We start from the raw sequence: 24188 nt of genomic DNA, 5'->3' as shown, positions 1-24188 counted from the left end.
TTTTACTTTTACTAATTATATTTTTTGATTATATATTAATTTTAATTCAAAGAATTTAATATTTTAATAATAAATATAATGTTAGTAAATTATACATTTTCAGAAGAAATATTTATCATATTATATTAAAAAAATAGTAATACATACATAAATAAATTTGATAATATCCCGAAAGAAAGCTAATACAAAATAATAAATTAAAAGTAAACTTAATTTTTATTTGAATCAATAGAGTTTATTATTGTTACGCATTATGTTTTTATCTTATATATTATGTTTTAAAACATTTAAAAAATTCTAATTAGCAAGACTTAAAATAAGTTAAAAAATATTTTAAAAAATCTAATTACCATATGCTTAAAGCTCTTAAATCTACACTTCTTCTATTTATGTTTTAATTTAAAATATAAAATACCATTAATTAATTTTAAAGATGTGATTGCCAATCCACCAAAACAAGGTTAATATAGATTGAGTAGCCATTAGCCACAGCGTTATATTTTGACAAGAATGGTTAATTAACATTTAATACATAATAATATTTGGCAAAATCCGCGAAGATTATCAATCGATCTTGCTGTACCGGCATTGGAAGCCCCCACCTCTGCACACTCCCTCCCTCATTCCTCAATTCTCTATTTCTTCCAACCCAAACATAAATCTCTCTGTTCCGCGTTTTCGCCCGTAACCCTTTTTACGCTTTACTACAAACTCCTCCCTTCCTTACCTTTTCTATCTATTTTTTTTTCTCCATCTTAATATTATTTGCTACTTGTTTTTCTTTTTTGCTTTTCGGTATTTTTTGTTCTTCTCCCCAATTTGGTTTTTCTGCTTCCTCCGATTCCTAACTGCTGCCCTGAATCGCCGCCAATGAACTTTTCCCCATTCGGAACCTTCTGAGATTTTCCGAGGTTTGCACTGTTGCGATTTGTTTTTATCAACTTATTAGGGTTTTTGTTGGATTTATATGGATTGAATTATGTCTTTTTGTTTTTGTTGGTCAATCAGGGTTTTTGCGAGATGGCCAACGAAGGAAGTAATGCCGAGACCTTAGCTCCTGCGGAGCCACATCTGTTCGAGGTAATCCATGAAGCATGAATGATTCTCTCTCTTAATTAAGTAGTATAGATGCTTAAATTCATGAATCTAGCAGTGTTGTTTATTGCAGTATGAGCTTCAAAATTTGATGTACTAACTATTGTTAATCATTCTTCATCTTTTAAAATTGTTATCCATTTGTTACTGAGAGCCGAGAGCCTGCTACAATAATGTTTTGATATTTTAAATGGGTCATAACCCATAAGCATTTTCTTGAGAGGTTTTTGAGCCTGTTCTATGAAACACTTATCTTTAAGAGAGAAAAACAAAAATGTATACTAAATGGTGAATTCTCTTATGATAGAGTGTAGGTGTAAGTTGATACCTATTTAATTTTTATTGTTTCTGCACCTGAATTTTTCTGTTTTGGATATTTTTTCCTGAATGCTTTCGGCTTTCTCATCCCTGTATTCCTCAATGCACACATGGCTCAATGGTGTATACTTTGATCACGTAAAGCATAACTCACAATCTCTTTCTTTTGTAGAATCGGCATGTTGATGCTAACCAACATCATCCAACTTCCTATGTTCCCACTACAACTGGGTCTGAAGCTGCGCCATGGACTGTTCATAGCTCTACAGGAAATGGAGTTTATTCTAATCCAACCTACCAGTATGATCAGCATCCACAGCCACCTGGAAGAAGCATTCAAGATTGTCAAAATGTATCATCAGTTGCTGGTAATTCATCAAATTTGGGAACAGCTAATGTAACCCAAGATTACAATGCTTACGCATCATACCCAAGTTCTTCTAATCCATATGGTTATGGCAGCATGGGATACTCAGGCTACTATAACAACTATCAGCAGCAACCTAATCATACCTATTCACAGCCTGTAGGAGCATATCAAAACACAGGTGCTCCTTATCAGCCTATTTCCTCCTTTCAGAATACCGGGTCTTATGCTGGATCCGCAAGTTATTCAAGCACTTATTACAATCCTGCTGATTATCAGACTACCGGAGGTTACCAAAACAGCAGCGGATATGGAAATCAAGCAACTATGTGGAACAGTGGCAGTTATTCTTCTCATCCATATACTAACTACACCCCAGATTCCGGTGGTTCTTATAGTTCTGGTACTGCCACTACTTCAGTGCAGTATCAGCAACAATACAAACAGTGGGCAGATTACTACAATCAAACAGAAGTCAGCTGTGCACCAGGGACAGAGAACTTATCTGTCACAAGTTCATCTACTTTGGATTGTCCTATTCCTGCAGTTACTAGTGGTTATGCGACTCCAAATAGCCAGCCTCCACAATCATATCCACCATTTTGGAGGCAAGAGTCCAGTTCTTCTTCCATACCTTCTTTTCAGGTTTGAAGATTACTTTCAGAACAAAAGTGTGGAAAAATGAATACTACTTAGAATATTTGACATGAACCGATAAATTTGTATACCCGCATGTCAAGTTACTTTGGTTATGGTTTTTGTTGAATACCAATTCTATTCAAATTTTTGTATATTGGTTATCTAATCTTGTTTTGCTTCAGTTTTATAAGATTGTTGCATATGGTTGGTTAGTATTTTTTTTTGGTAGTCTGGCTTAGTTAACTTACTAATTTCATGTTATTTTTTTATGGTCAGCCTGCCACAGTAAATAGTGGTGATCGTGATGGTTACTGGAAACATGGAGCCCAAAGTTCTCAGATACAACAAACTAATCCTATTCAACCAAACTATCAAAGTCCTTTGGATTTAAAATCTTCTTATGATAAATTTCAGGATCAACAGAAGACTGTATCTTCTCAAGGAACCAATTTGTACCTTCCTCCACCACCGCCACCACCTCTCCCCTCTCAACTGGTGAATCTGGCACCTGTACAAAGTGTTTCGTCTCCAGATGCAAAACGGGTAAGCAAACTTCAAATTCCTACAAATCCTCGAATTGCTTCAAATTTGACATTTGGACAGCCCAAAGCCGAAAAAGATAGCTCTACAACCAGTTCAGCACCAAAACCTGTGTATATTGCTGTTTCGTTGCCAAAGCCAAGTGAGAAAATATCATCTAATGATGCTGCTAATTCTATACTTAAGGTGAGTCTTAAAACAATAATATTCAATGAATTTTTTCTTTATATAATGCATGCTAGCTAATTATCATCCTAACAATTTATTTATTTATTTTATTTCATTTTTCACTTTAAAAGGAAAATAAAGATTTAGAAAACATATCATCTTACTATATGTTTATAGAAATTAAGTGTTGTAAATACTGAAGTTTGGGAACATATTTACAAAGGGTTAGGAGGATAAGGTTAGTCCTTAACAGAAAAGGGGATCACGTAACAGTGAACAAATATATCAACAAAGAAAAGCTACCCAATCCCTTAAAATATCTGAGGTTAAACCCCCTTGGAAAGACCAATTATTATGCCAACATGGAGTATGCAAGCTAACTACTGTCTTGTTTATAATATTAGTCTCTTCTAAAGTGATAAATGACATTGTTTATTGACTTAAATGAAATATCATGATTTGGAGCTAAGAACCTAATTTTAAATTAACAGTATTGATTTTTCCAGGAATTGGTTAGATGCATGTTGCTTTATAGAGCAAGTTGGTATTGCAACCAAATGATGACTACTTTATGTATTAACTCTTAGTAATTACTGAAATATTCTTGCTCACAGCCTGGTATGTTTCCCAAGTCTTTACGTGGCTATGTTGAAAGAGCTTTGGCACGTTGTAAAGATGATAAGCAAATGGTCGCATGTCAGGCTGTCATGAAGGAGGTGAGTTTTTAAGTTTTATATATAGGAAGAAGCAATTATATTAATATATCATTCCTTTCATCTAATCGCCAGTTCTAAACACTCTGCTGTTCATGCATTGGCTTGATTTGGTTTGCCCCTCCCTTCTAGTTTTGCAGTTTTTGCATTACTTGTTTTTCACCTTTACTTGTTTTTCACTTATGGCAATTGAATTTGGAGAAGAATCATGGACATATTTTTCAGTCTCCATGCTCATAATTCTTGTCATCTGCCAGCTAAGTACTAGGCTCCAAGCTAATTCACTGTCCTGTTAGATCCGTTTGGATTGCATTCTTGTGGATAAAAAAATATTTGATGTTACGCACTAACTACTTGTCCTTCTTGTTGATCTTTATTGGCATCAGTCATATAAATTGTTTTCTGGATTTTGTTTGTTGGTTTGGTTCAATAATCTTATCAGATTCCTTAACCTCCTTTGCAGATAATCACTAAGGCAACGGCTGATGGTACTCTCAACACACGAAATTGGGATATGGAACCACTTTTCCCAATGCCAGATGCTGATGTGATCAATAAAGAGTATGCTGTGTCCTGTTTTCCTCTTGTTTTTGTATGTTGACATTTCATTATTGTATCTGTGTAAACTTCAGGTGTTTCTGGTTTTTGCTAATTTTCAAGGTTTGATCAATTACTATTTCTTCTTCCAATTTTCTTAACTAGAAAGGGACGGAAGTAGCTTATTTCTTTTTTGTGTTGGGAGGGCCAAAAGGTGTAGGGCCAAAAAATGTAAAAATGACAGTAATTAGATTTAAAATAGAAGTACAAAATAAGAACCTATATATTTCGAATGTTATTAGAAGCTCATCTGCATGTCTGTTGCACTAAATTTGACATTTTAGAAACTGTTAATCTCGTCCCTAGATTATAATTGTTGAGATCCCATATAGATTAGGGATATGACCAAAGTAGAGCTTATAAGGTTTGGAAAATCCTCACCTTATGAACCAGCTGTTGTAAAGCTTGACCCAAATTCAAGATGGTAGACCTGTTGTAGGTCTGATATTTGAGGCTACCCTTGAGTTGTTCCATGTCTTTCCCAGTGTAATGTAAAATAAAATCAGTTTTACAATCTCCACACTCCAGAGGTCCAATCCTTGACACGAGGGGTGTGTGTTGAGATTCCGCATCAACTATAGATATGGCCAAAATAGAGCTTGTTAAAGGTTGGACAGTTATTTCCTCATAGCTAACTTTTGGAGTTAAGTATTTGCCATGCCCAAATTCATGAGTTAATATTTAGAATCTTTAATGCTGTAATGCACTTATGCATAAAAATGAGGAAGTATCTAACTATCTATATAGTCTCTATCTGATACTGATACCAATGCACATACCTAAATGCTTATCCTTATAGCTTCTATTGAGTTTCTACTTTTTACATCTGAAAAGATTTTGTTTTTTTAATGTTTAAGGGCACAATTGAATGAAAAAGGAGAAGCATGTAATGCCTTGGAAATTCTGATAACATTGATCTGTTTCCTCTTTGAATAATTAGGATAATTTAATGAAAAGTGATGCATGCCATCTTTTATTCATTAACCTGTTCCTAAGGTTTTAAATTGCAGCCGTGGTTGTAGTTGCGTTAAGGTTTCTGCAATTGTGGATTCTGCAATATGGATTGCGGTTGTTACAACGTGAATTGCTGACAACTTACCACAAAACTATGTTAAATTTTCTATATTATATAATCCATAATAACTTGTGATTAACATTTTTTTTCTTTCGAGATATCTAAGATAAAAATAATTAAAAATATTAAAATATGGCTTAGCATTAGTCATGATAAGTATTCAACCATAGAATAATTAAACTAAATTCAAAAAAAAAAAAAACAAATTTTCCTTTTTACCGGTCAACCAATTATTTCTTTTCCTATTTCGTTTCACCAACCCCCCCACCAAGCCACACCTCTCTCAACACACACATTCAGATTATCCTAAATTCCCACCCTTTCTTCCCCCTAAATCCCACACTCAAAATCCCGATACACCCACACAACCATACCCAAGTCACACGCACACAATCAATCTCCCCCACCCCTACAAGACTGATGAAAACATAATAGATTTAATATGGCTTAGTATTAGTCATGATAAGTATTCAACCGTAAGATAAAAAAATAATCAATTTTCCTTATTACTCGAGTGACTGAATAGAGATTGTGAAGCCCAAACAGTAGTGACTTGGTGGGTGATTGGTGAAACTCTACATTGTTTGTATTCTGCCTTTGAAACAGTTTTTTTGGAGGGAAGAAATCTCTGTTGCGGCTGAGAAATGCCATTTTTTGTTCACTTTGAACTATTGTTTTGTTGTGCACCAAAAGCGTTTTATGAATTATGACTGTTATGTATTGAAATTATAAGGCTTAATTGCACTTTGGTCCTCTAAGTATTGCAATTGTGCAATTCTAATCCCTCAAGTTTCTATTGTCCCAATTGGGTTTGTCCCTCAGGTCTCACAAATTTGTGATTTTAGTCCCCAGGTATCATAATTTTGTGATTTTTGTCCCTAAAAAATTAGTTCCAATCACACAATATGAAATTTAAAGGACTAAAATCGCACAATTGCGATGCCTGCAGACCCAATTGGGATAATTGAAATCCGAGGGACTAAAATCACACATTTGCTATACCTGAGGGACACAATTGGAACTTGAAGGGACTAAAATCGCACAATTACAATACTTGAGGGATAAAAAATGCAATTAAGCCAAATTATGAGCTTGTTATAACCTGATGTAAGGCTTCATCTTAAGAAATAGCAAGAGAGCCAATTTATTAATAAACATGAGTTATTTCAGAATACATGTGGAATTTGTGTTTTATACATTATGCTATTGCACATACCTAGTGATGGATTTATATTCAAATCAATTTGTGCTAGTTTATCTCACCTTTATGATAGATACATATATGTTTAAGAATTTTCTGTATCATCATATTTTTATTCTTTTCATACTTATATCATTTGCACCTGTTTCATTTGTATATGATCCCTTGAAACATTTAATTATCATTTTGGTGATTGAATTTATTTTAATAAGTGATGCAATATTAAATGACATTATTTGTTAACATTTCATGCAGTAGTTCAATGTCGTTAGCCCAGGATTCTTTATTGCCAAAGTTTAAAAAAAGTCCTAGACGATCTAAAAGTAGGTGGGAGCCAATGCCAGAGGAGAAGCCAGTTGACAATCCAATGTTAATCAGTAATGATACTGTAAAATACAGTAATTGGGTACCTAATGAAAAGGACAGAAAGGTATTTATGTACTTCAAGTAATATATGGATTTTTCAAGGTTCCAGCCGGTGTTATTCTTGTTGCTTTCTTGTCATAAAATCTGAATGGAGTGGAACTGCAGTTTAACAAGTTCACCTTTTTCCTGTTTTCCCACTATTTTTTAATTATTGGTTTTGTGTTATCTCATGCCATTTTTATCTTATGGGTTGTGTTTGAGGCTATGTGCTGTTATGATCAGGGATCTTAACTATTATGATCTGGATAATAATTGTGTTTTGTGATCCCATTTTGACCAAATTATCCGTGTTCCATGTAGTGTCATTGGAATGTAGACGTGATAGGATTAGAATTGTGATTAGTCAAAATGATCCCTTACTTTTCTTTAGACAAGTTTGAGGCTCACATTCCATATATTTAGTTTGTTGATTTTTATTCTACATTTCAATATCCCTCAATTTTTGTGGTGACTTCTGTGAGCAGCTAGTATCATATGAAAATTTTATTGATGTGTCATTTGCTTGACTTATATCTCAGAATTATTTTGCTTGGTAGGTAGAGAAAGCTCTTCAAGAGTTCATTGTATTATATTTAACCAAATTGACTGCTTTACTATTTTGATATTCTTCAATAAAATATGCCATTATTGACAGATAGCATATCTTATATTCCATGTTTGGTCTGGAGTTTGGTACCCTTGTTTACGAACACATACAAGCTCACTTGGATTTATTTTTTTGTGTCTGTCGCCGTATTGTTTTTGGAAACTATATCATCTGTAAAGTATGGTCCTTTCTCCCCTTTAAAGAAGTGCCCTTTCCAGTACAATCATGTTGAGAAGGAGAAGTATGCATGTCGATAAGTTGCTAAGAAATGAACGTTACATTTACCTAATTAAAAAATGGTATGCAGGTGGCAGTGGAAAACAAAGAAAGCAAGGATGGGTTGAGGAATACTAAATTTTCTCCATTACTGCAGAGATTATCTAGTAAGGCTCTTCAAAGGCCATTTAAGAAGCAGCGTCTTACAGATGCTTCTATTGCTTCTGAAAATGGTGATGCATCTAGTGATAGCGACAAGGAACAAAGTTTGACGGCATATTATTCTGCTGCAATGGTTTTTAGTGATACACCAGAGGAAAGGAAGAGACGTGAAAACCGTTCCAAGCGATTTGATTTAGGACAAGGGCGTCGAACAGAAAATAATCACTCAAGGAAAAAACATGCCGGGGGTGGAAGCTTTTACAATAGAAGGGCTAGTGCCTTGGTGCTGAGCAAAAGCTTTGACGATGGTGCCAGCAAAGCTGTTGAGGATATTGACTGGGATGCTCTAACTGTGAAGGGTACTTGCCAGGAAATTGAAAAGCGCTACCTTCGCCTAACTTCTGCACCTGATCCTGCCACTGTAATGTCTCCTCTCGGGAATTTAAATTGTTTGCTGCTACTTTTTTCTGCCTTCCTCTTCCCTCCACTCCTTGACCATGAACCTTATTAAAATTTTATGAATTTACAGGTAAGACCTGAAGAGGTTCTTGAAAAAGCACTATTGATGATTCAAAATTCCCAGAAGAATTACCTCTATAAATGTGACCAGTTAAAGTCTATTCGCCAAGACCTAACTGTTCAACGAATACGCAATCAATTAACAGTCAAGGTACTCATTTGTTTGACATATTCTGACGGATAGCATTCTATCATTGGTTCTGCTTATTCTTAATATTTTTCAATTTAATAGTTCCCCACTTCCCCTACTTCTCTTTCGCTATGCTACTAGTCAATTGTTGAGGAACCTCGTTGAATTATAAATTTCTATATATCCATATTAAAGTTAAGAGCTATTATAGTGAAAGCTCGTTGTACCTGACTTCTATTTTATTTAACGTGTCCTGCATATCAGAATTGGTTTCTGATAGAACATAATAACATCATTTGATCCATTTAGCTGATCTAATCTGCTGGGAAGGGCTTTTGGGGTGGTAGTTTGTATACTCTATATCCCTAATTCCATATATATTTTCCAACTTTTCTCCACATGATAACTCTTGAAACAATGCTTCAGGTGTATGAAACACATGCCCGATTGGCACTGGAATTTGGGGACCTGTTTGAGTATAATCAGGTTTGTTCTGTATATTTTTTGAAGAAAAGAAACTTTTATGTTTTTAATTCGTTTTAGTCTTTGATTACTTTTTTTACTCGTCTTTGCTTGTTATGCATCTGTTTCATTTTTTTTGAGATCAAGGTTCATTAAAGGCAATCAATGCTATGAAGTAGTGAATTAAAATTTTAAATCAACGAGTAAATTTTGATCCCATCTTTGCTTGTTTTGGAAATGGGAATGATTTATCATAGAAGTTGAGGATGTTATTCAAGTTGTAGTTAGAGTTTAGATACTGATGCTATTTGTGTGAATGCAGTGCCAATCTCAGTTGCAAACTCTTTATGCCGAAGGCATTGAGGGGTCTGATATGGAATTTGCCGCTTACAACTTGCTTTGTGTCATAATGCATTCAAATAATAACAGAGATCTTGTATCATCAATGGCAAGGTTAGCTCCTTACTTACATGCTTACTTGATTCTTTTTTCCAAAAAAATTGTTAGAACTGAATTATGTCATGTGATTCATCATCCATCTGAATTTCGTGATAGTTATTAAAATCTTCATTGTTGAAAGTTACTAAATTGAGTCGTTTGGGGGTTATATTCCCAGAAACATGCTTTGATAATTATATTATGTTTCACCTATCAGAATATTGTGCTATTATTATCATAATCCGCACTGTTGGAATTTACTAGTTTGGGTCCTTTGGGAGTTCTGTTCCTGGAAAGATACTTTGATAATTCGGAATATGTTATTGAGAATGTAGAAAATTGTTTATGTGAGGGCAAGGCTCAAATCGGTGGCTGTTTGGGACCTTTGGGTCCTTGGGTTGAAATCAGGGATTCTCAGGTCAAAATAGAGAATTGGATATCAAGTCTTTCAATGGCTATACGTAAATAATTTTCCTTGAATTATTGTGATGATAGTATAATAATGTAGTCTCAATTATTTTGTCATTATTGTTATCGTAGAATGTCACGATTTTGAATGTCTAGTGTTTGTCAATACCAGGTTATCTCACGAAGCAAAGAAGGATGAAGCTGTAAAACATGCCCTTGCCGTTCGTGCTGCTGTAACTTCAGGAAATTATATTGCATTCTTTAGACTGTACAAAGCAGCTCCTAACTTAAACACCTGCCTTATGGGTGAGTATTTTTAATCAACTGGTTTTTGTAGCTTGTTGGTAACACCTAACATATATGTCCAAGGGGAATAAACTGAAATGAATTTTTTAATATCCACAGATCTCTATGTTGAAAAGATGCGCTATAAGGCTGTGAACTGCATGTGCCGGTCATATCGTCCAACTCTACCTGTTTCATACATTTCTCAGGTTCTTGGGTTTTCAACTGGCGTGGCCACAAATGGAGTGAGCGATGAGAGAGAGACAGATGCATTGGAAGAGTGTTCAGAATGGTTGAAAGCACATGGGGCCAGCATAATTACTGATAACAACGGAGATATGCTGCTAGATACAAAAGTATGTTTGATCTCTATCCTCTGTATTCATGTCCTGTAGGTGCTAATCTAATAAAAAAAATTTGTTCTCAAGCATCTAGCATTTGATTTGTTGAATCATCACTCATCTTGATTGTATTGCCTTGAATCACTGCATTTCCTTCTGCCATATTTTGAGAGTTGGCTTGGATTTGCTTGGGTAACCGTTAACCCATACAAATCTAGAATTCCCTAGTCACTAGTCAACTTTAAAAAGTGTTTTCTTAACCTGATTAAAGGGTTGTGGCGCGGTGATTTATTGAGAAATGTTTAATTTTGCAGGTTTCATCATCTAATCTGTTTGTGCCAGAGCCAGAGGATGCTGTTGCCCACGGAGATGCCAATCTTGCTGTTGATGACTTTTTAGCAAGAGCGCCTTTATAGCCAACTTTATTGTTTTTGAAGCACATAGTGAGATGTCATTCAGGAAAGTAGCAGAAAATATGCAGCCTTGATGTGCTTATATTGCAAGCTGGCTAGAAAAAGGGCTGTGATGGTGACCTATAACTTGGTCTCAAACCTTGGACTGGAATATACAATATGGAAAGGAAAAAAAAAAAAAAATCAAGCCGCCTAACGTTCTAATGAATACGGGGCTTATAAACTTTGTTTTGGTTGGTTGCTTACACCATTCTTTCCTGGGGAAGGACAGGACTATAGATGTAATGTAATTTAGTTCCGAAGATAGTAATAAAAGCCCCTTAAATTTCTATTTCTTACACGTGTAGCTCATTTTCGCATGGGAATATCATGTGCTTTAGACAATTTCAAATCTGATCATATTTTATATATAAAAAAACATGTTCTTGGATGGGTTAATTAACATGATCAAATTGAGCCAAATGAAATGAAGAAACATTTTGCCAAAGGAAGCCAAAATATGTATTTTATTAGATGATACCTGTTTTTTCTTTTAAAAAAAAGTTACGTTAAGCAAAAATTAGTAAAATAACGGTGAATACTCGAATTCCTTTGTAGACAAGATTAAAATGGGACATTTTAGTCTTATTTAATTGATGGGAAATTAAATATAATTTTTACTCAGCATATTTAAATAAAGAATTGGTCTTGTTTTCATTTAGAAAATACTGTTTATTTTAACTAGTTATTACACTATTTACATAAAAATATCTTGTTTTATCATTTTACATCTAAAAATTATCTGATAAATAAACTTTACCCAACAGTTTTATTCAATTTTGCTTAGCTTACTACTCCTAACGTGATTAAATACAATTAGTACTTACTTTAAAATTGAGTTTAACGTGATTTTACACTAAAAATGAATCCTAAATAAGAAACTATACACGCACATTTTTAAAATGGTTAAACATCGATCAGCTATTTAAATATTTATTATTATAGTATTTGGATTAAAATAACCATCATTTCATAATTTTAAGAATTAAAAAGTAACATTTGTGTTATTAATTTCAACGACCAATTTAGTGCGCTATTTTAATGTTTCACTTCTACTCCATAACTGGGATATATATTGCCATGTTTCACCAATGGTATATATATTTCTCTATTTCTTTGTATCACGTTAGTTTAGTTCTATTCTACGTTTGTCTCCAATTTTAAAAGATGGTGCGAAAAAATTAAGTTGGAATATAGAAACTATATATATCTTACACTTGAATTTGTCTCTTTTGATTGGAACCCAAGAGATATGTAGGAAGGGGCAATGATTAAATGCATCAAATAATATTAAATGAAAACTTTCTCTTTTGGTAACAATATTAAATAAGAACTTTACTTTAAGCAGTTGAGGATTGACGAGTGTTTGAATGCTTGTAGCAAGCAAATATTTAAGGAAGTAGTAAAAAAGATTACAATGTTTTTTTAGCAGAATACCAACAATGCATGCAGTTGGCAAGAACAGAACAAATAGATTAAAAAAAAAAAAATAGCACAAATACAATCCCGGTAGCTATAGCAACAAGGCAATCTAACAACAACATGATGATGATGATGATGATGATGATGGTCAGCTCCTCTTGTTCTTGCTGCCCAGTAACAATGACAAATAGAAGAGGAACCTAAAGAAGAATCCCCAAGCCACCGTGATCCAGAAGCAGTTCCACTTGGTCAAATCGGTGACCCCGTTTTGCTGCAATATATCGGCACCTGTGGTCAAACAAGTGGAGGTGGTGATCTTCGTTCCCAGCGTGCTGCTCATGGTCTCCAAAAGCTTCACCTTCAGAGGCTCCGGCACCGAGCCAAGCGGAGTGTTATCGAATATCTGGACACCCCTCACGAAGCACTTGACGGGGTCATCGAACTCGTTCTGCAGAACCGCTTCGTATGGGTACTTCACCAACGACAAGTAGTGGAACCATATCCAGTAACTGGGAATCCTATCCCTGTTAATGAAGAAGCCACTGAAGAGCAAGAAGTATGCCAGAATCGCAACCACGATGGTGTAACCCAGCATCACGTGAGGCACCACCCCCGAAAGAAACGTCACGAACGAGTTCCCGGCCCAAAACGAAGCGAATATTATCAGAAAATAAAACAAAAAGCCCGATATTCCACCGTCCAGGCCCACGGCCCAAAACGTGGCTGCCGCGAAAGCCAGCGAGAGAAATGCTAATGCGGGCAACGCAACCAGCGCATGGGAAACCAAATACGACAATCTGCGGTAGGCGTTGTAAGCAGTTTCCCTCATGAAGATGTAGCGTTCTTGGAGAAACACTGGAAGCGCGTCTGCGGTGGTGTAAAAAGTAGTTGACATGGCAAACGCGAAGAATCCTAGCCTCTCTTGCACTCCTTTTGGTGAGTTATCCAGTTGCCAAAACATCGTGGCCAGTATAAACCCCGTCACCATCACCGTTCCCAATCTAATCCCAATCAACTCCGGCATTCTTCGAGAATTCAAAAACGACCGTTTCGACAGCGTCGCCATCTCCACCCAAAACTGGTTCGCAAAAGTTGGCACCATCGACGACGGGTTAGGGTTCGTGTTGCTAGCCCCTGATACCAGTTTCCCTCGCGAGATGCTCGCGCTTATTGCTTCCTTCAACGACAAGCCGTTTCTTTCCTCTTCCTTTTCCTGGTGGTGCTTCGTCATGCTCTGCCACGACTTGTTGAACTCCACCAAGCTCTTTGTTCCCCCTGGTGAGCCTTCCAGTTCGCGAATCAGGTCCAACGCGAACTCGGTTCTGTTATCGGTTTCTGGAATCGGATGACCGAACTCCGAGAAGTATAGCGGTAGCTGCGAGGGTGAACCGCTGTACACTGTTTGGCCGCGTGATAAGAAGATCATGCGGTCGAGTAGCCCTAGGATTCTGTAACTCGGTTGGTGAATCGACATGATCACGATGCTTCCGCTCTGTGCGATTCTCTGCAGCACCTTCACCACCATGTACGCGCTCGTTGAATCAAGTCCCGAGGTTGGCTCGTCCAGGAATAGAAGGATCGGGTCGTGGATTATGTCGGTTCCGATCGACACTCTCCGCCGCTCTCCGCCGGAGACTCCGCGGTGGCCTTCGTCTCCGATGACTGTTTTCGCCGCGTTTCGGAGACCTAGCTGATCTATGAGCGCCTGCACGCGTGCGCTTTTTTTCGACTTGGATAGCGTGCGAGGAAGTCGGAACTCCGCAGCGAACATCAGAGTCTCTTCCACGGTGAGCATAGGGAAGAGAAGGTCGTCTTGCATCACGTACGCGGAAATCACCTTCAGAAGACGCGACTCCAAAGCTTCGCCGTTCAGCGCTACCGTGCCTTTTAGACTTCCTTTGGCGATTCTGTTCGCCAGCGCGTCGATTAGGGTTGACTTTCCTGAACCACTGGCGCCGAGGACCGCCATGATCTCGCCGTCCCGCGCCTCCCCGGAGATATCGTTCAGCAGCGTCTTCGTCCGAGTGAACATGCTCTCGCCGACCGTTGGCGCCTCCGCCACCGCGCCGAGGCGGTTGCTACGACGGGGAAAGATTGATGAGAGGCTCATCTTGCGGCGACTCTTGATGCTGTAGGTGAGGTTGCTGAAGGAGAGGACGAAGGGCAGCGAGCGAGGCTCGATCCCGGGGATGTCGAGAGCGTGGTGAACGGGCGTCTCGCTTCCGTCGCCGGAGGCTTCCTTCCGCACGTCTCCGACGTGCTTGAGGAGCTGTCCGAGCGTGGGCATGTCTCCGGCGGAGGGGCGGCGCGTGAGATCGTCCAGTTCCATTAGGTCGAAATATGGAGGCGTGACAATATTGGTGAGCGATAGAGCATTCTCCGCAACAATGCGAGATGACATTGTTTGTATCTTGAAGGGCGTTTCTTATAATTTAAATGTGGATTGATTGAGGTTGGGGACTCTGTTGATATTTTTTGTATTGTGTGTGTATATATATTATGGATTGTAGGAGTAGTGTGTTATTTAATTTACGGTTTTGACTAATATTTGTGTGTGTTGATTTAGAGCTGTTATGAGGTGCAAGAGAGGTGACCTACAACTCCTAATTCATCAATTGAATTGCCAAAACGTATCTCTTTTATCTGTGAGAACATGTGGGATTTGTTATTGGTACATTCATCACACATGGCCGCGTAGGTCATTTCATTTTAATCAAATTCATGGGAGTTAGGTGGGGCGTTGATCTACTGTGGCGTAAGCATTCCTCATGCAATAGGTTTTATTTCGGTCCAATACTATACCCATGATCCCACCTTCAAATTCAAATATTTTTACTATAAGTTTTTTAATCAATATCTTATAATAATGGTTAGCCGTTGTATTAAATTCATATATGTTTCTTCAATGTTTTGAAGGGTTCTATGGTCCCTCCCTTTTTCTTCTTCGCCAAATTACAGTTTAGGAGTAACCTATTCCTTCCAGACCACACTTTGTACGTGGCTTTACAAACTCTGGAAACATTAATTAATTAATTGTTTGTTTTTCACCTTTAAATTCATCCAGCTATATAAGCAGTACTATTGATTAACATTAAGTGAATATGCAATACGGACCCTCGAAGATATTGAAAACATTATCTTAATATATAATATTATTTACAACAAATTGGATTTATTGGTTTTAAATTTATACTAGATTTAACCATATCATAATCATTACCATTCTAATGTGTTCGATTATATTTGGTGGTTTTTTCTTTTATGTTTCTTTTATTCATTTTTTGTATTTATTGATTTTAGATTTTGTACTAAACTTAAGGATATGTCATCATAAAAGGTTACTATTTTAATGTGTTCGATTACGTTTGGTGATTGTGTCACATTTTATTTGATATATATATATATATATATATATATATATATATATATATATTACTGTAATTATTTTACTATATTTCAAAAAGTACATATTTATGTCAATGCATAAATATGATGCCTCGAAAATAGTTAATTGTTTCTAAATTTTACTTTGCGTGAAAGAAAGCTAATTAAACTACTATTATTTTTAATTATGAGGATGATTTATTTTCCTGAACATGTTTAAAGGAATTGAAGTGTGCTTATTTTTTTTCGTGGAATGCAAGAAAACAAACCTCACGGTCACAGACATTCTAGATGACCACGAATGGAGGAAGCCAAAACTCTCATACATCATACGGAGTTCATTTCTTGTTGCCTCACATTATCGGCTATTTTAATTTAGATTAAACTAGTTTATTGATATTTTAATTTATTTTTTATATTTGATTTCATCTTTTAATTTTTTGGAATTCAATGCAATTTGATCTTTTAATTTTTAAAATCGATTCAATTTAATTATGTCGTTTTAATTAAATTAGACCAATTATATTGTGATTGTTTAAAATAATTTAGTGACGATTTTAAACCACCACAAAACTCACATTAAAATAACAAGACCACTTAAAATAATTTAGAGTGCAGGATTAAATTTAACCGATTTTAAAAATTAGAGGATTAAATTAAAATGATTTTAAAAATTAGAGATTAAATTAAAAAAATAGAGAATTAAATTGAAATTACAAAAATGAATTAGAGGGAAAAAGATAATTTGACCTTTAATTTATTTTAATTTCTTTACAACAACTTATTAATTATAATATTTATATAATCATTAGAGAGATAAGGACAAAAGTACAAGATAAAATAAGTAATACAATGAAAAGAAATAGATTTTTTAAGAATTTATTATATAATAGTAATATAACTCATATATAGATAGAAATATCTTGTTCAAATGGAGTTCTTACTTATTGGATTATAGTGATTTCAGCAATTCTAATATTTACTTATCTTATACGAAATTAATGCGTGAAGCCTTGCTTAAATAAGGATGTGTACTATGTATTTGCAACTAACTTCTCTGTGAAACCTCGAGCGGAAGATAGACGGTTTTTTGAATTTCCTTTCCAAAGTAGAAAATTTTAGCTGCTGCACAATCTATTTTCTTTTAACACATGACAGTATTTATTTTTTTTTTTTATAAAACTCGAACTTAATATTTATTTAAGGAAATTCAAGTCTTTACCATTGGAACCCATGACTTATTGGTTGATCTTAATTAAATGATATTTATATTATTGTATATTTTATTCCTTTTATTTTATTTTGTCACATCGTGTTTGCCATTTTTACAGTTTTTCTCTTTTGTCTTTTTTTAAACTTCGAAAACAATAAGCTTTGTCATTTAATTATATTCGTCGGTAATTTTATTTTACTTCAACAGAATTCCTCAAATAAAAGAAAATAGATTGAGTCATTATCTTTAGAAAAACAAACTTCAAAAACAAGATATAAAGACCAAGAAAACTTTTCCAAAAGACCGAGGCTTCAGTAATGTATAATCCCGCGACAAGATGGGGTTATTAGCAATTAACTATCATTTTCGTTGCGCCTATGTAAACACATAGTAAGAAGAATCGATGGAAAAGTAATGAGAATAGACAATAGAGCACGGGGCTAATTACTTAATTAATTAATAATTGCTCAATCGGTCTCATGAATCATGATGTCTAATATTCACAAATAAGAAGCCACAGACTTCTGGGAATCCATATCGGGTTAATATCACATCGTTATTTATTGTTTCTAGCTACGAAGGCAATTGTACAGCGTTGCTAGCTCTTGTTTATACCAATATTTATATGTATGCATGGACTGGACAATCATTATCATCATTATAAATAACGAGAGGGTGATTGATCAATTATATATCAAGTAATGGTAATGCCTTCTCCATCCATGCATGTTATTGTCCCATGCCAAACAACAGAATCTTTGCACCATTAACTTGGAAAAAATAAAAACAAATTAAAAGAACAATGAGAAAAACTATTAACGAAATGACAGCTTTTCAGAAAGCTTCTCCAGCAAATCATGTAGCTTTCGCTGATCAACTACTCTAATAGAACATATACATTAATATGGATCATGCTGAACCGTTCCTCAAGTTTCCAAGATTAATTTTAAATTTAAACTAAATAAAGTTCAAGAAAATTGTAAGAAAGGGACAAAATGGGATCGAGTAGTCCAGGAGAAACCATAACTGAGCTTGGATATACAAAAAGGGTGTTGTAGAAAAGCATGAGAGGGGTGTTCAAAAACACACATTACTGAATAAAAGGATCTACTTTGTATTTAAATTATATTAAAAACAGATGACATATTTAAAAATACACTTGTTGATGAGTTCTTTAAGCATAAAAATTCTTTAGAGTGTGAACTCTTTACGTGTACCCACACCGATGACCTCTATTTGTTAACAACTTTGACGAGTGAAAAAATAAAAATAGAGAAAGAATATTGGGATAATTTCAACGTGCAACTCAAGGCTTTATTTATAGCACGCTAAGGATACCAAACTTTTGATCAAATCAAAATCATTGTTGATAGTATTTTTTTTAAGCTATATTATTTCTTGTTACCTTTTATTACTAACCATTTAACAATTAAAATTGAAATAATAATTGACCAAGTCAAACTTGTATCTAGTCGTCTTTTTTTTTTAAATTAATTAATCATTTGATCATATTAAATTCTCTAATTTAATTAATCATCAAATATTAAAATAATTTCTTTAGCAGAGATTAGAATACTCGTTTGTGTGTGACCCCGGTTCAATACTAAGCCGGTAATATATTAATCAAATTAATATACTAATCAAGGTAGGCGTCTAGCAACACTCTTTAACGTCCGGATAGTATGAAGTAACATTTTACTTTCAAGAATCATTAGAAGAGTACTGTAATAATTTCTTCCATCTTTATAACCCTGGGTTAACTATAGAGTATGGTATTATTGTGAAACCCTTTTGAGTTAACTCATGATGACTTAAGAAACTTATTTCTTCTTTTATTTGATTTTCCTGACCATGATATAATTTTATTCATAGAGTTCAAACTCATTACCAAGAGTTGATGAATTCCTTCTTGATTAATAATTAATTCTATAGGTATTTAATCATGTCCAATATCCATTAAACAAGTGCTCTAAAGCATTAGGTGTCCGGAATCAAAATACAACAAATAACCTATTAATTATTATGACAATCTCAGGTCAAAGAAAGCTATTATATCTTTTTTTTGAGAATTTCCTATTGACAATTTATGGTAAAACTTAACCATTAGAAAATTTCAATTGAGTCAATTCAATGATCACATCAACATGTGACTTATCTATATATGTAAATTAATAAATGATATCTATTAATATTTATCCAATAAATATTGTCACATATATATTAATCTATCTGGATTATTGATATCCTATTTACAATAATTCTATGATAAAAAACGATTTAGATTAAAATTAGAACAAATTTGTTTCTCATTATCATAATCTTTATTATAATAACAAGTTTTTAATTTTAATCAAGGACATTATCAAATGGATCATTTAATCAAATAGTGAAATATGACAATGAAAATAAAATAATACTTTATTATTAAAATTAGAATTGATTACATAATAACATGGATCATGGACATACAAATTTATTCCCAACATACCACAATATATAGGAGGAAAAAATGAGACTTCACAATCTTTATTTTTTGGAAAAATGGTATTTCAAACAGAAAAGGGAGGAAGAAAAGGTTTGTAGAAATATATATATAATTTTATGTCGTTATATATAAAAAGAGAAAATTAATAACACATTTTTATAGTATGTTTGATTAGAGTGAAATAAGTGAGAAATTGAGAGGAATAAATGAAAATATGTAGAATGAAGGCTTAAAATGAAATTATTTGATCGAGATGAATTAGTAAAGAAAAAAATGAAAAAGGAATGGGTTATCCTGTTTACAAATTTCCATGTTGAGCATCAAAGAAATGGCTCGCGACATACAGTTGATTGTGATATTTTGTCATCATGGATTATTGGTACAACATAGCCTTGTTGTATTTGCTTGATTATTGATTTGTATCCATTTTTTTTACCATCGCATTCAATCATGAGTAAAAAAGTACTTTTATCTTCTCTCCTTTCGTCGTAAAAAGCAGAATGGGGTGGAGCACGATTAACAATTAGATTATTACTTTGTGTGCGTGACTAATTTTCCAACTAAATAATTATATGAATGTTATATGATTGTCGATTGATACCTCAACCCCCTCCAAAAAATAAAACATAAAGAAACCAACGCTAAATTTCTACTTTTCACACACAAAAAAAAAAACTTTAATTTCTAACTTTCTTTCCCCTGTCACCAGAAAACATTGCCGGCTAAAGTCAAAGCAACATAAAGGGTTCAAAAGGTGGTCAACGGTGCCGGGGTGTAACCTTTTTGGTTTTTGCAAAATTTGTTTTCTTCCTCCCTTGTCTTCGGTTCAAGGCTTCATATTTGTCAGCGCGCGTTCATGTCAATGCAGGTAGAAGGGTTCTTCAACCTAGCGTTATTGATTCCTACCTTATGACTCTCATTTTCAATCTATCTATTTCCGAAACAAAAAATGACAAGAATATCTATAAGTAGATAATTACGATTAAATAATCTATATATTAATATAGAATATAAATAATTTTTAAATATTATTATCTAATCATAAAACACATATAGTGAGATTGATTTTTATAATAATCATTTTAAAAGAGGTTAAATTAATAATAATATTTTATTAATTGACAATATGATTTGTTTACCTCCCATATAGTGCATAAGAATTGGATTTTTTTAAAGTTAAAATGAAGAAAAAATAATAATATTATCATTATATTTGTTTTATTTTACTGTATATCTAAAAATGAAATGACATAAAAATAATATAAATTTTGTGAAGTACAAATTCATTTCATTGGTCTTAAGTCTGAAGTTCATTTTGGGGCATGCATGTCGACTATAAATTAATGAGGTTCACACTTAGAACATTTATCTTAAAAAAAACCCGTAAATAAACAACAATGATTAAATGGCTACGTTTATCTAAAACCTTTTCCTAAACCGTAGGTATTACTTTATTTGGAATATATAGGAAGGAAAGAAGAATTGGATTGTCTTGTTAGGCATATCCTGTATAGTATTTAAAGGGTTCCCATTGACAAGCATGGGCAACTTCCATGGTATAATATAAAATGCAAAAGTAGCAAATAATTAATGGAGAAAGCACACGTTACCTTTATTGTGTTGAATAGAGTTATACATAAAAAGCAGAAACATGGTAGTTAATGCAGATGGGCTACCGTCCTGCATTTACCAACTTGGAAGCTAACTCTCACTAATACATAAAACTTTGTGTGTTGGCTGCGTACGTAAAGTAAACCACTCAAAGTCAAAACAGAAATTGGGCATTAACGTTGTGCATGTGCACCTTCATTAATTCATTCCGCAACCATTACCTTATATGTGTTCCTTCAAATTATCTTTGTGTGAGCCTACACTATTGTCCACCTAGAGATCTTTGTTACTAATAAACTATTGACCAGAGTGATCTTAAGTAAAATCTTAAATCTCGTAGATAAAAAATATAATTAGAAAAGATAATTTATTAGAACTGATTAAATTCTCTAATAAAAATTAATTATCTATAAAACTGATAATATAAAAAAGAGAAAAGTGTTTGTTTAATTTGTTCATTTAGTTAACTGTCACTGTCTTATGTGTTTGGAATTTCGTACTGTATATTAGTCTATACAAGTTTTCTCAGCATTGACAAACTCTTTCTTTGTTTTTGAATTTTGCCTTACGTCATTGTCATTATCACGCACCGTCAATTAATTACTCAAAGGTGTCAAATGCATCATTTTGGACTAGTTTTTTATTTTTTATTTTTTACCGGATCATGGTAATTGCCTTTCCACAGAGTGAAAAGACAGACCCGCTCGAAAAAGCTTTGTCCGTGAAATAGTGGTTAGTGAGAGATATATATTAATTTGGATGTACATAAATAAATAAAAAAATGACCCTCGGGCTAGTCCAAAAAGTAAGTTATGGATAATTGGATATTGTCAAATGTGAAGAAGAGAGTTGGAGAGTAGTGTAAACAGTAAAGTAAACTTTGCAAGGATATTATTATTAGAACTTACGGTTTAAAAGTGTAAGAAGATGTATTAGCTGGTTTTTAGTTGTTGGTCCACTTTCAACCGTGTTAAAAAAATCGTAGCACTCTTAGACTCATAATTATCTTCTATTCTATTATAAGATTCTTTCAAATGCATGTCTAGTTATACCTTGTTTTTCAATATAACTTATTCTTTTTCTTTATCTTGTCTCTTCATTTATTAAGTTTTTTTTCTTTTTCCTTTTTGGTTTATAGACAATTTTTCTTTTTTATCTTGTCTCCTTTTTCAGTCTTTCAATTCTTTTATTAGTTTACTTTTTATTTACACTTTAAGTCTTAAAAATGAACTCCATTACTATATTAGAATTTACGTGTGGGTTATGTGTAAGAGTATATAGGAGTGAATTAGTAGATTATCCATTTGAATGAATTTTTTTCATCTAAAATATTTTGATACTTTAAATTTATAATTCTCTTTTTTATATTTTTATTTGTTTATAATATACTAGTGTATAATATTTTTCCCAACAATTATAATAAGATTAAGACTTTTATCATGTTCATATTTCACTCTTAAATACGATCCAAATAGTTGAACCCTGTAACATGTAGTCTGACTTTGGAACTAGGTAGTGCCCTCTTCTAATAAATTTTTCGGATGCTCAAAATAAATTGAACATGACACTCAAAAGTCAAAGACATTGGTATCTAATTTGTTCCCCTTTAGTGTATGTTTGGTTATGTGGGAGAAAAAAAAATAGAAAATAATTAAGAAGAAATATTTAAAATAAAATAAAAGAGAAAAAAGTATGAAATCCACACTAATTTTTTTTTTTTTTTTAAATCCCACGACCAAACAAACTTTAGTTTTCCTAATTATGGAATCAGATTGTTTAGCGATGAGAGAGCATGCAAGGACATTGGTCATATGTTTATCGCTTACGAAGATGACAATTGCCAGCGTCCAACGTCAAGGCCTTTTTTATATAAAAAAAGTGTTGGACCTATAAGAGGCTGTTGCTACCTGCACCTCCAAATTTTCCTTTCTGCTTTTTTAAGTTCCTAGTTCCTCTCTTATCCTCATTTCCCCTAAACTGGAGCTACTTCCTTTCCACCCGTAACATTGTACCTCCCTTTATTGTTGCTTCTCCCAGAAAGAGAAGAGGGGGAATCGAAAACCAAAAATTCTGACTATTGCTAATCGTTGTATCTATATTCATTGAGAACCCACAACAATATGAGAAGGATTTTAATACTTTTTAACCCAGCTGTTATTCAAAAGCAAAAACAAATAACATACAAAAGCATGAAAAATTACATATGTTCCCAAACTATTTGAATGTTTTAAACTTCTTATGTCACTCACTGACGTGAACTCCCCAAATCACTTAAGATTAACCATGTACTTTTCTAACAAACCTTAATTTTTTTAATGAAAAAACTATTTCACAAGAACAAGGAAATAAAAAAAAAATATATTCCATATCACCTTATCCGGAATTGATGTCTAAACGTAATATTTCCGAATAGGTAATCCGTAATTGGCTTCCCTTATTTCATCACTCATTCTGGATTACGAATTCTGGAATTCACCTATTAAACTTACAGATCATATGATCCAGAATATACCAACAAAGGCTTGCGGATTTCCTGATCCGGAGAATAACAATTCTTACGACCCAAACATATTACCCAATTTGTAACACAAGCAGACTTATAGATTACCCTATTTCGAAAACAAAACATTATAGGAAAAAATGTTTTGTTGTTGGCTGTGAAAGGGGGTGCGATGGTGGTCATCTATCATTGTGGTGGTCTATGGTGGCTCTTGTCTGGGCTGCAACAAACGTCAACAAACTCGAACGGGGTGCACAAAAGGTTTAGGGTTCGCAGATGAGGAAGAAGAGGGGAAAAGGTGGCCGCTAGGGTGTTTTTGGGATTTTGTGTTTGCCATAATATTAAAAGAGGTGCAGGTCCAAAATGTGGGGTACAGGAAGCATAGGCCTCATTAGATTCATGGGTTAGCCCTTTAACATACATAAAATCCATGTG

At 34.0% G+C, this 24188-nt stretch overlaps 2 protein-coding genes across 6 annotated transcripts; one reads left to right on the top strand and one right to left on the bottom strand.

The window, feature by feature from the left end:
* Nucleotides 1–533: 533 nt before the first annotated feature.
* On the top strand, nt 534–11437 carry LOC100804185 (SAC3 family protein A). Of its 5 annotated transcripts, none has more exons than XM_006606493.4 (14): nt 534–911; nt 1009–1080; nt 1586–2425; nt 2696–3145; nt 3742–3843; nt 4304–4401; nt 6972–7143; nt 8033–8524; nt 8633–8773; nt 9179–9238; nt 9537–9667; nt 10233–10366; nt 10466–10701; nt 11001–11437. In XM_006606493.4, exons 2-14 carry the CDS (start codon nt 1021–1023, stop codon nt 11100–11102), a joined length of 3018 nt encoding a protein of 1005 aa, XP_006606556.1. In that variant the 5' UTR covers nt 534–911; nt 1009–1020; the 3' UTR covers nt 11103–11437. The 5 variants fall into 5 exon arrangements, with proteins under 5 accessions (XP_006606556.1, XP_006606555.1, XP_006606557.1 ...); XM_006606492.4 differs by having other exon boundaries at nt 535–911; nt 6969–7143; XM_026127492.2 differs by lacking the exons at nt 534–911; nt 1009–1080 and having other exon boundaries at nt 1725–1781; nt 1876–1961; nt 2060–2425; nt 6969–7143.
* An 868-nt stretch (nt 11438–12305) lies between these two features.
* Nucleotides 12306–15230, bottom strand: LOC100803658 (ABC transporter G family member 6). The gene has a single exon (XM_003556499.5). It carries the CDS (start codon nt 14959–14961, stop codon nt 12709–12711), a length of 2253 nt encoding a protein of 750 aa, XP_003556547.1. The 5' UTR covers nt 14962–15230; the 3' UTR covers nt 12306–12708.
* Nucleotides 15231–24188: the final 8958 nt, after the last annotated feature.

The sequence above is a fragment of the Glycine max genome, chromosome 20, assembly GCF_000004515.6.
Source record: "Glycine max cultivar Williams 82 chromosome 20, Glycine_max_v4.0, whole genome shotgun sequence".
Lineage (NCBI taxonomy): Eukaryota > Viridiplantae > Streptophyta > Magnoliopsida > Fabales > Fabaceae > Glycine > Glycine max.
The sequence above is the reverse complement of the archived record's forward strand: the minus strand, read 5'-3'. Positions and strand labels throughout refer to the sequence as shown.